This window comes from Pantherophis guttatus, chromosome 7, assembly GCF_059756535.1.
Source record: "Pantherophis guttatus breed Tessera chromosome 7, ASM5975653v1, whole genome shotgun sequence".
NCBI lineage: Eukaryota > Metazoa > Chordata > Lepidosauria > Squamata > Colubridae > Pantherophis > Pantherophis guttatus.
Window position 1 is genome coordinate 26,286,283 of NC_142069.1, and position 12,764 is coordinate 26,299,046.

The 12,764-nt window shown below is 37.6% G+C and overlaps 1 protein-coding gene across 1 annotated transcript in view; it reads right to left on the reverse strand.

Moving 5' to 3' along the window:
- Nucleotides 1-12,764, reverse strand: part of SYN3 (synapsin III) — a 205,045-nt gene that overhangs the window by 175,992 nt on the left and 16,289 nt on the right. The window contains exon 2 of the mRNA XM_034403830.2: nt 7,447-7,909. Within this exon, the coding sequence (XP_034259721.1) occupies nt 7,447-7,760 (314 nt within the window). The 5' untranslated portion in view covers nt 7,761-7,909. The remainder of the gene's footprint in view (nt 1-7,446; nt 7,910-12,764) is intronic.

Here is a 12,764-nt window from a genome sequence, read left to right on the forward strand (position 1 = left end):
ATGTCATATATTTTGTGTACCATTTTGGATTTTTCAGCAATAAATCGTATGCTATTCAGTGGAGAGGCCGGAATGAAGGCCTTTGACAACTATAAATTACATTCCTCCACTTTTATGCTTAGTGCTACTGCATAGAACTGCCAACTCATTGATGAATAAAATGAAATGGTGTAACTTATTGCATATAGCAGCTCGTATCTTGTGCCAACACTTGGCACAGTCAGGCAGCTGCCTGGAGCTTCTGAATAAATTGCTTTGAGAGCCTAATTGGTCTGACTGTTAGTATACCATCCATGTAGAGTAGCCAGCAGAAAAAGCAGATAACCGAGTTTCAAGGAAGTCAGCTGCCTCACATTTTGGAGCATACCATCTTGTTTCATGGTTCCTGGAAAACAGTTTCTCCCATCTTTCTTCTTTTTTGACCGTACTTCTTTGCAGGGTTGATTTTAACTGCTGGATTTTATTTTCCAGAAATAAAACTATTTCATTTTTCTTTTTCCTTTTTAATAAGTTTTTAGAACTTACTCACTTTTGCACCTTGAAAAACGGTCCTAGGAATCTATCCATAGGGACTTCAAATGTTTGGTACAAAACATCTGTGGCAGCCCGGCATATCTTCATTCCTATTCTGTTGTTGTTCTTCCCCAACCAAAACATTTTTGGAGTTCCCCAAAAATCTCAAATCACAAAAAAGAAAAACTGTGGTTTTAAACATTTGAATCTCTGCATGTTTGGGTAGAGAATGCTTTTCAATTGGCAGGAACTCCTACTAGAGCGTGATGGCGAACCTATGGCATGAGTGCCACAGGTGGCACGTGTAGCCATATTAGTGGACACGCCAGCTCAGCTCTGGCACGCATGCACACGCCGGCCAACTGATTTTTGGGCCTTCTGGGCCCACCAGAAGTAGGGAAACAGCCTGTTTCCTGCCTCCGGAGGGCCTGTGGGGTGATGGGGAAGGGCCATTTTTCTTTCTCACCTGGCTCCAGATCCACTCTATGCATCTGGGGAGGGTGAAAACAACCTTTCCCAACCAGGCCCTCCAGAGGCCCAAAACGGCCCATTTCCCAACTTCCGGTTGGACAGGAACTGACTTTTTTGCCGTCCCCAGCCTCCAGAGACTCCTAGAGAGGCCTCACTCTGGAGGCCTCCGGAGGGCCTCCAAGGGGGTGGGGAAGGCTATTTTCACCCTCCCCAGATGCATAGAGAGGATCTGGAGCCAGGCGAGCCAGGTGAGAAAGTAAAACAGGCCTACAGGGCCTACATGCCAGGAGCAGGGGGAGGGGGGGGGTCGAGTGTGCATAGAATTATGGGGCACACGTGTGCATGAAACTCCACCGCCCTCCCCCCTCCTGGCACACGATGGCAAAAAGGTTAGCCATTACTGTACTAGAGCCTGCTTCTTGACTTTATTGCTTTCCCATTCTTCTCAACCATCAAGTCTACTGAGTGCCATGATTTCTTGTACTGGGATGCAGAGCTGTTTGCAGCCACACCTATCACTCTTTTCTTCCTTTGTCATAAACAACATGGGAGTGCAAGATTCAGGAAGGGTGTGTCTGGCCAGAGGGCATTTTCTGTGTTCCCTAATTAATGTACATTAACTCAAGTGTTTCCATAATCAGTGTGGTGAATATAATCACGGACCCTCTATAAGACATTCAGTTATAAGGTTCTGAGACATCTTTGAAGAGTGATAACAGTGACCATGTGGAAGTGCTCTTTATCTGTATCTTGCAGATGCTTTACCATCATCTTTCTTAAATATCATGTTTTATTTTATTTATTTAGCAGATTTATATAGCCGCCTATCTAATAAATATGTGACTCTGGACAGCATACAAGACAACAATTAAAAACTCCATGACAACTTAAAAACCAAAATAAGTACAGTGAAACTGATAAAACCCGGGAGTAGGAGAATCAACATCACTTAACTTCATACAGTTACTTTATTAAGAGTTTTTGAAAGTTTGAAAAAGTTTTGTAAACTTTAAATTGACCTACAGTAAGGCAATGCTGTCTGAAAAGAGCTTCTAGGAACATGTTTGCCCTATGGCCAAAATGGGTTATTAACTTTACTACTGTGCAGTATTACACAGAAATATTGAGAAGATTATAATGTATTATAATACTATATGAGCTGATTTGTAATGTCAATATAAAATAGTTGTTCAAGAACTAAGACATTAGAAGTAATGTTTCAGATTCTATTTTCTCTTAAGATTGCTTCTTTGTTTAATAATATTTAATGAACTACTTTCTTATACTTCTTACCTACCAAACGAATTTATTTTAGTGAAACATTGCAAAGTATGTTACTTTCCAGTAGCATACTCCAAACAAGGCCCTAGGGGGTTAAATGTAGTACATTTAAGGAAACTCTGCTAAAGTAATTAGGCTACCAAATTTGACTCGCATGACTGTATTTATAACCTAGGAGGAAATATTTTCCAGACCCCTTATGCCTATTTTTGTATCAATGTTAATCCTTATAGTTCTTGGCTATTTTTCTGCCAGGAAAACTGGATCCTAAGTTAAATATATACTACATAAAGTATAAATACAAGTGGCAGCAGACTTATGAAACTCTACACAGTTATGTGAGAAGTGCTATTGGTCTTGACACTTTGACACAATTACCTGGAATCAAAGGCATTAATTGATTATAGCTTGAATTTTATATCAGGCTCAAAATCTCTAGGCAGCTGTCATGTGCTGTAATTCTGCACCTGATTTGCTTTGTTCAGGATTGCAGTGGGTTTGCTTTTAATATTGTAAGGGTAGAAACACGCTACTGAATGCAATTTGCAAATGATAGTTCAGCTAGTTTTAGGTTAAATCTGTTCTCATATCAAAATGACCCTGATCAGCATCTATTTAAGCACACTGTTAATATTTTCACAGTAATAATATTTATAAAGGAAAAAATGCTGAAGACGTGCAGAAGTTTAAGACTTTGGACATACACCCAGACAGAGTTCTATCCAGTTGTGAAATCTAAAATTTGTTACTACCGGTTCTGTGGGCGTGGCTTGGTGGGGGGGGTTTAATGTGACTGGGTGGGCGTGGCCAATTTTTTTTTCTTTTAAAACCATTTTTTTCTACAACCTCTTCGGCGAAGAGATTGTAAAAAAATGCTTTCAAAAGGCTCTGACGATCCCAGCTGAGTTGCCTGATTGGCAGAAGCTTTTTTTCTTTTAAAAGCCTCTGCCGATTAGGCAACTCAGCTTAGATCGTCAGAGACATTTAAAAGAAAAAAAGCCTCTGCTGATTAGGCAACTCAGCTTAGATCGTCAGAGACATTTAAAAGAAAAAAAGCCTCTGCTGATTAGGCAACTCAGCTTAGATCGTCAGAGACATTTAAAAGAAAAAAAGCCTCTGCTGATTAGGCAACTCAGCTGGGATCATCAGCTGATGATCCCTTTGACAATCCCAGCTGAGCCATGCGATCATCAGAGGCTTTTTTTTTTTTACTTTTAAAAGCATTTTTTCGGCCGAAGAGGTTGTAGAAAAAATGCTTTCAAAAATTAAAAGAAAAAGCCTCTGATGATTGTGCGGCTCAGCTGGGCATGGGGCGGGGGCAGGGATTTTTGCTACCGGTTCTCCGAACCACCCACCGCCATCGCTACCAGATCAGGCGATCCGGTCTGAACCGGGAGCATTTCACCCCTGGTTCTATCTGATATGTTTCTGTGCGGTGTGGGTGTGTATGCAAACTATTTGTAACCATTCCTAGCTATCTTTTCTTTTGTATGGAAAACTCTCAAGGACTACAACTCAGGGTTTCTTTTCTTTTGACACGCTTGTTGAAAGGGAATTCTAAATATTATTTTTTCCGTAGAGTTACACAATCTTTCTCTGGGGTTTATTTTTGTGGTAGAAAAAAAGTGTGCCTTTTTGTTTCTCCATTCAGAATAATCCATAGGTAGACATGTAAGATGAGCAGCTATTAAACTTTATACTCTACTTACTGAGTGAAGCATTTCCAGTCAGATGTCCTCTAGTCATTGCAATGAACTTAATAATTTAGCTTTAGCTGAGTTCAAATAACGGTACTTGCTAATATAAGCAACCAGAATTATGGAATCATATGATTGAAAGGAACCTTGGAAGACTTCTGGTTGCAGAACAGATATCCACTAATTATCCTATACAAATGACTATACAATCTTTGAAGCCCCTTCAGTGATGGAGCACACATGACTTCAGGAGGCAGACTGTTCCACTAATATTCCTCTTTATTTTGAGTTTGGACTTTGGATGTCTCTCTGTAAAACTTCCACCCATTACTTGGCTTGATCACTGAATGAAATGAATGAAAAGTATAATTAGTACCTCCTGTTATGAGCACATTAAGAAATCCAAAATAAAAGTATGATCTGCCATATTTAAGTGTGTTTTTAAATTCCATTCAATTCACATGTCAAAGAAATATGAATCTCATGATGTTACATGAACACACCAACAAGAAGTCAATTGGCAACAGTTTGAAATTTAAGATAGCAAGCCTTTTGATTGCTTCTGGTAAGGACATGACGAACTAACATCCCTAGCAGAGAGGGACAATATTATGGCTGAAAACAGTATCTTGGATGCTGTACCGAGACTGCACTAATTTCCCTGGACAAAGGAGAAATCTTGAAATTGCCCATATACATTCCTGATAGTTGATTTTCATGGAAACATGGGAGGAATTGAGATGTTTGTGGCTGGTTTGTAAATATCTAGGAGTTGTGAGATTTCTATGGGCTACATTGTGGCCATCAATGTAGCCCATAAAGACATAAGATTAATCTGAGCCTTTGGATTGAATTTTTTAAAAGGTCTTTGCAAAGATCGAGAACCTTTGGAATGGCAAGTTTTATTTGATTTACTGAACGAGTTTTCTTCATTCCTTTAAGAAAGGAGTTTTAACTATAAGTTTAAGTATTTGTAAAAAAAATTACAAAATATAGAGCAAAAGGGTAATTAGAGTATTAATTTTAGAAATTTTAATGCGATAAGAATCCAGATGGACTTGAATTAAGATTTTGAAATTAATTGTAAGAATTCTTCCCATGGGAAACTATCTATGTTTGTAGCTCAGAGTTGAAATGAGGGGTCCTTGGTGCTCTCTGAGCTTGGTCCACTTGGTGCATTGATGTTACATAATGTGGATAATGAAACATCTTTAAGAAAACAATCAAGCTCAGAGAGCACCAAGGACCATTCAAAAATTATAGAATCAGAATTTATCTCTGCTGGAAAAGGTTAATATGTGGTCAGCATTCAGTCTAGCAAGAACATAATTTAATTTAGAGCTGGCAAGGAAATTGCCAGAGGTGGAACTTTTTCTCTTGAGTGAGGTCATGTGCCTAGATTTGGCTGATGTACAGTAACATAGAGTTCTGCCATTCTGTTTCCTGATGCTTTGAATACACATCTGTAGTCCTTTCCCTGGACTTTTAAAATTCTATTCTGACAGGTACTCTTAGGAAATGAAAGAGTCTCCAAAATAAATCCTTCAAGCAGAAAGAAGCATTCACTTTTCTGTAATTGAATTACATGGATGTATTGCATATGAATAGCTAGTTTATTAAAAGATATAAAAATTAGCAAAAAAAAATTATCCCTGAACCTGCTATGCATTCTGTTCCACTGAAAAGTAAACTGTACCACAGCTAGGAAAAGAAACCTGGGCGTCTTTCAGATTTTCTGATCTACCACATTCACCGTACCTCACCCATTGGCCAAGAGATGTGGGGTCGCCGAATCTTTAATTTAACACATCTTGAGGACTATTGGTTTCTCGCTTTTGTCACATGTGAAAAGCTTTTTAAAAAATATTTGAATTTTAATCTTTGCAAATATAAGTTCTTATATTCAGGAATATTATGAATAATTTGATATTATGATCCATGGAAAGCTTGGCCATTCATACATTTCAATGAGCATAAAAGCATGTTTGCTCATTTTGCTTATTGGACTGAAAATCCATTGGACAATATGTGGGATACCAGATTTCAGAGCCCTCAATATGCAATTACTATACGTATGCCTGTATGAGGAGGTACCTGAGGAAGTACTGACACCTGGCGCCCTTCTAATGCAATTACATGGAGCATAAAAATCATAAACAGGTGAGAAGGGGAAAGACACATAAACTTGCCCTCCTTTACAAAAGATAGCAGACAAATCTATCCTAAGGAAACTCCAGCATTAGTATAATTTTTTACCAAAAATATTTGGTAAGATACTGGTGGCTACCTCTCCTTACTTCTCCCTAAAATAGAAAGATAATCATTCTGGGTCCTGATAGTTTTCAGACTATGAGCCTGTAGGAAGTTAGCATCCACCTCTCTCCTAGGAAAATGAGATATTTTAGGAAATATTAAAAGGGCAGAATATTTCCCCTAAAAGGGAGGCAGAAACTCAGCCCTCCCACCTTTTTCAATGGACCATTAAGGCCTGGGTCAGTCTATTCAACATAACAAAGATCTACCTCCTTCAAGCAAAGCCATAATAGAAATTGCCCAAAGCCCCTTCATTACATCAACACCCAGCAAGGCTCAACTAAGCCTGGGGCATAGACAACCTAAAAAGTTACCCTGCATGGCCCCATGGGAGTCTGACATCCAATTAGAATACAAGCTCAAATTCAAAAGCCCAGAGAGGACATAAAACCCAGGCGCTCTCAGCATCTCTGTCCTTTTTGCCCAGGATCTCAAAACCATGTGGTCCTGTCCACCATTAAACCATCTTTCCAAACAGCCACCATGTTTCCAATGTCTTTCTCCCACTTGGAACTGAACCCAGATAGACTTTTTTTCCAACAAGTCAAATTACAGTTATAAAGCATTTGACAGATGGCCAGGAGGAAAGAATAAAATAAACAAGTTGTTGGGTTCAGTTTTAAATATCCACAAAGTAGACTCCTTGAATACAAAGGATTTAAATAACAATGACTAACATTCTCATAGATGTCACAGGGGCACGTCAAATATGACTGGATTAAACTAATTTTGATTTTTAAAGTGGCCAATTTTTCAAATGAAAAATATCAAGAGACAACTTCCTTTGCTGTTTATAAAATAAGTGGTGGAATTATTTTCATTTCAAGCAGCACAGACACAAATAGCTATAACCTTGCAATCTGTCAGTAGCAACCTTTTGAAGATATCACTTTGTCAATGTCACATTTCTTTTTAAATAAATGAGGTTGTATATTTTCTTAATATGCTGTTACATTAATGGCTACCTGTTATTTCTGCTTTGCATTATATATTTTAGAATTGCTTTACATTTTCTAAGCTACTGTGATCCACGTTCAGAATATGGTATGTGGTGTGCAAAAGAAATAAATTTATCTGAGTCATGCATCCCAGAGGCATTAATCAATTTGAGTTCAGACCTATCAGGGTTACTGCAGCTGAAACAAACAAGAAACAAAATGTGGCTACTTACCAATCTGTGTGGGGGTCATCAATTATCAAGAGAATTTGGGGTTTCTGTTGGGCTACAGGGACAGGTGTCGCTGACTGCTCTATGAGTCCTGCAGCTGCCTGTGTGGTTTGCTTCATGGCACTGGAGATGGAGTTGAAGATGCTGGTACCAGAAGAAAGAGCAGTTGGTTGCTGTATTGGCTGCTGCCTCCTCTCTGTTGCTGGGGAAACAGGGTTGCTGGTGGAATTATCTGGACGCTGAAGGTCCATCATGTAACCATTTGGCAAGTTAGCCACAAAACTACTGTCTGAGAGACGCCTTCGCAGGAAATTCATTCTGAAAACGTTTCCAAAGTAGGGTCGAAGAATGCAGAAGTAGATTCTAAAGGGTCTATTCAAGTTTTTACGAGTTGGTTGATATTTTATCACCTTCAGTGCGGGAGAGATATTCTGCCAGCTACAATGTTCCTTTCTTTAGTTCTAACCTGTGAAATGTAAGAGAAAAACCATTTGAATCAATCACTAGCAGGCTAGCCCTACCAGAAGGCCAACAAGACAACTGCTTCAGGAGTCAGGTGATTGAAAAAGATAGCAGATTGTATTTTCCAAAGGAAGATAAAGTGACGTAGGCCATGTGGTCTTGCCTACAGTTCCTTAGCTCATCTGTTACCCTTGGATGTTGTGGAGAATGCTCTCCCATTCAGTTCTAGTAAAAGAGCAATTCAGTAGATCACCATACACTGGCAGTGCAAAGAAATATGGATTTATAAATATTACAGAAACAGCAAAAACATTCAAAAACAGGCTAAAAATGAAAAGTAATGTATTACATATGGGCAAATTAATAAAATATATACAGTAGGTACTTCATAAGATTGTACAGGTAAATTAAAGTGCACAAGCAATTGTTTATAGATAAGCAATTTGATTAATTAAATGCAAAATGTCTTTAATGATTTCTTTGACTCACAGTCATATACTGGGCATAAGAAGTCTATTCTTAGACTCAACATATAGGCCAGTATAAAAGCAAGACACTAATGTTTCGATGCACTAGCATACATTTTGCAAGAACAATTATGCTCCCAAACTAAACCTTTTTTTGCCAAGTATATTTTTATAAAATTTTGATAGTTCACTGTTGAACGTAGGAAACATCAAGTTGACTTACAAACGTGCTGATCTTTCTTGAGCTGAAAGGAATAGTTAGTAATGAAATTGAACATTTTTTACCCTTTGCTTGAAAGAGAAACATCCTCCGGCTATTATATTTTGGTATATAATTTTGAATCTGGCAATACTTTCTAACAATAGGAACAACTTCTCTCCAGATGATAAAAGAAACCTATCTTGGTAACTTAGTGAGTTGCAAAGGCCTTTTGTAATGCCTGCTTATCAGGGAAGCCAGAGGCAGTTCGATAAAAGCCAGCAGTGCCAGAGAAATAAATCTTTTAAAATTACAAAAGCTATCTACATTTTTCAGAGCCTGCCTAAAATGACACATTGTTTGTCACTCCCCTTTGCCTTTGCATTTCTTAAATCAAATTCCATTTTTAAGATGGAACATGCTGAAGGCATTCTTACCCCAAAGATATAGAAGAAAATAGAAGATATGGATGCAATCTAATGTAGAAAAACAAATATGTATATTTTAAAAAAAATTCTGAAAACAAACATGTTATTTTTATTTCTCATTTCTAACTTTTGTGTTGGATGGTATACAATGTAATCAGTGTTTGCTGAGATCTAATCTTAAATCAAATCAGTCAATCCTACAGGAAATCAATCCTGACTGTTGCTTGGAAGGACAAATACTGATGTTGAAGCTTAAATACTTTGGCCACCTAATAAGAAGAGAGGACTCATTGGAAATGACCCTGATGTTGGGAAAGATGGAAAGCAAAAGTAGAACTGAGGATGAGATGGTTAGATTGTTTCATTGACGCAATGAACATGAATTTGGGAAAACTCCTAGCATGCTATGGTCTGTGGGGTTGCAAAGAGACAGATAGCAACTTAGTGATTGAACAACAACAGTCTTAAAGCAAACGTTCATATGGAATCATGTTGGCACGAGTAGGGCAAGGTCTTCCTTTATGGGGAGAGATTATCCTTTGCAGTACATTGTTAAGAACTTTAAGATACATGGACTTCATGCTGGCTGGGGAATTCTGGTAGTCAAAGTCCACACATCTTAAAGTTGCTAAGGTTGAGAAGCACTGAAATAGAAGGTAAGGATGTAATAAGAGAATATAAATCCTTCCATTCCCCACCATTCAGTCAGAGTGAAGAAGCTTCTTGGATGAGAAGCGAAACATCTTCAAAGAAAAAAAAACAAGAAAGTCCAGTTGCCTCCTGAAAAAGCACCTTTGGGACAACCATAACCTGGATGACTGAGAATCTGTACAGATTTTTAGCTATGCAATTTGGGATGAACACCCTTCGAATGGTGTGGGAATATGAATGGATTTCCAGAAAAAAATTGCAGACTACAGGAACCATCAGCACTACTCAGGTGACCCTGAGGACACAGATAAAGTGCTTCATCAATGCTCTAAAAGGATGCAAATGACCAGCTGTCTGCAAGGAATATAAATCCTTCCATTCCCCACCATCCTGTCAGAGCGGAAGATGTTCTTGAATAAGAAGCAAAACTTCTCCAAAGAAAAAACAAGAAAGTCCAGTTACCTTCTGAAAAAGCACCTTTGGGACAACCATGACCTGGATGATTGAGAATTTCTGCAGACTTTCAGTTTTTCTCTTATAATAATTTTCTTTCTAGATTCACCTTATTTTAGTATTGGCCTTGTTACCCAACCCAGCTTGGTCCTGCTTGGAGGCTTTGTTTTGAACTAAGATTGTTTTATTATCTATCTATCTATCTATCTATCTATCTATCTATCTATCTATCTATCTATCTATCTATCTATCTATCATCTATCTATTATCTCTCATCTATCTATCTATCTATCTATCTATCTATCTATCTATCTATCTATCGATCGATCGATCGATCTCTATTATTCTAGAGGCATGTTAAAGTAAGATTGTCCTAATTTAAATTTTTGAAAAAGAGGATGCTCTGGAGAGGGGATTGCTTTACAGAAAGTAAGGTACACAATATTTACTTAATTATTATTTTTTTTCTCATTGTACTTCTCTTTCTGTCTGTCTCTTTCACCCTCTCTCCCATCCCAATGGTGCATTTTATCCACCATCAGGTTACAGCATTAGTAATTGTAATTAGTAATTGAAGAATCTGTCTTTAAAGCCAATCAAAAAGAATGCTCAAATAATCTAGCTTTTAATGTTATAGTAACAAACATAAGTAATAATCAACATTGGGTAGAATTCTCCACGGAGCTGATTCCATTACAAGACTGCCAGTACGTCACACCATGAAAAAAGACTTTCTTTTCCTGAGTGAGATCTTCATATATTATATACACTAAATTCTCTCTTTCTCCAGCCACGGGGAACAGCATTCTCTGATTTACACTGGTTTCTGAAAGAGTGAGAGATCTGGTTCACCTATTGTATTAAGCAACATCTTACTTAATAACTCACAATCAACTGAGTCTGTATTCTATTTTGTTAAATGTATACAGTATCCACTACCAGCAACTGTATTCTTTATTCATGCTTCCCCGCCTAATTCTTCCAGATGTTCTGAATCTCAATTCCCATAAACAATTGCTAATCCAACCTGTCTGGAGGCTGCAATGATGGGAAAGGCCTTGTCTCAACTGTCACTCTCTCAGTTACACCCTCTGACTAAACTCCTGCAGTGCTGCTTTCCCATGAGCAAACTGTCCATGTGTTACACTACAAATCTGTTTCTAATTAACAACCATTCCTCAGCACACAATCAATATACTGCTGTCTTTATGGCAGTGGACAAGTAAGTGAGAACTATATTTTCTCCCTTGGAGCTATCCCACATGCCTCAGGTATGCAAGAAGCGATAAAAATGGTTTCTTAATGAAAAGTAAATTGGAAATAGTGTCCATTCTTCCCTAGTGATCTTATTCATAAGGGTGGATCTGAAATCTGTTTTAGTTCCTAACAGAGGGATTTTTTTCCTGCAGCTTTTGTAAAATGTTGCCTACTGCAAAGCAACCAGAATTCAGGCAATGATGTGACAGAATCCCAGACACTTTGAGGTAATTAAAAATCTTGGTCAGACCAGCTTTTGAGGACAAAAGATTAGAAGGTTTTTGGGAAAACTCTAATATAGATCAATTGACTTCTTTATACATTAACTTTTATTATAAATGGCTCATAGTTTTGCTTATTTACATTTTCTATTTCAGCATTGGCAGGACAGAATTGTGTTTTACAGACTGAACATGCAGCCTATCATCAACAGTGGATAGCTATTTATTTGGAATTTGGATTATTCCAGATAAATATAATTCTATCAAAATATGTTTTCCAAATAGGTGTCCCAAAACAGCTGGTGTTAACGTTCTTCTCTATTATATTCACTGCTTGCTTACCATTTTTAAAAACTACCATATCCTTTTCTTCTTTGCTGTTCTCAGATTGTTTGATAATAAATGGAGAATTATTACTGTTATTATTGCTACAAATATTTTTAAAAGCCAAAGAATCAGGGTGTTTTTTTCCTTACTGCCCCCTCCATTAGACTAAAGTCCTCTGTGAATCATTTTTCTAAATTGAAATTCTGAGAAGGCAAAATGAAAAAAAGAAGGCCACAATTTCTAATCTCTAAGGGGCTTTTATTTTGAAGCAATAAAGGAATTTTAATGCATAAAATAAAAAGGAGCCTGAGGGGAGTACAAATACAACTTCATTATTGAAAGCTTTGGCTGAATTATTAACATTGCTGGGGTTAAGTCAGGCAATATTTCATAGCAAATCCTTGGAGAATTTCTTTAATATTTTGAATTGTATATAGAAACTAACCTGCTTTTTTTTTTTAAAGCCACACTGAAATCTCAAATCTTGTCTTCCACTATGTTCCCCCACTAACTCATCTGGTCTCCCAGACATGTCTCAGTTATAAAATTAAAATGGATGTACAAGTTAACATTATCTTTCCCTTCCCAATAATGCAAATTCTGAATAAGGATGTTTAAAATTAGAATGTTTAGCTCCTATTCATCCACTTTACAAACTTCAAAGTTTGTCTGTAATAAACTATGTTTTTGTCTTGTGTTATATGGCCTAGTCTACTTATGCAGCAGAACAGAACAGAACAGAACAGAACAGAACAGAACAGAACAGAATAGAATAACAGAGTTGGAAGGGATCTTGGAGGTCTTCTAGTCCAACCCCCTGCTTAGGCAGGAAACCCTATGCCACTTCAGACAAATG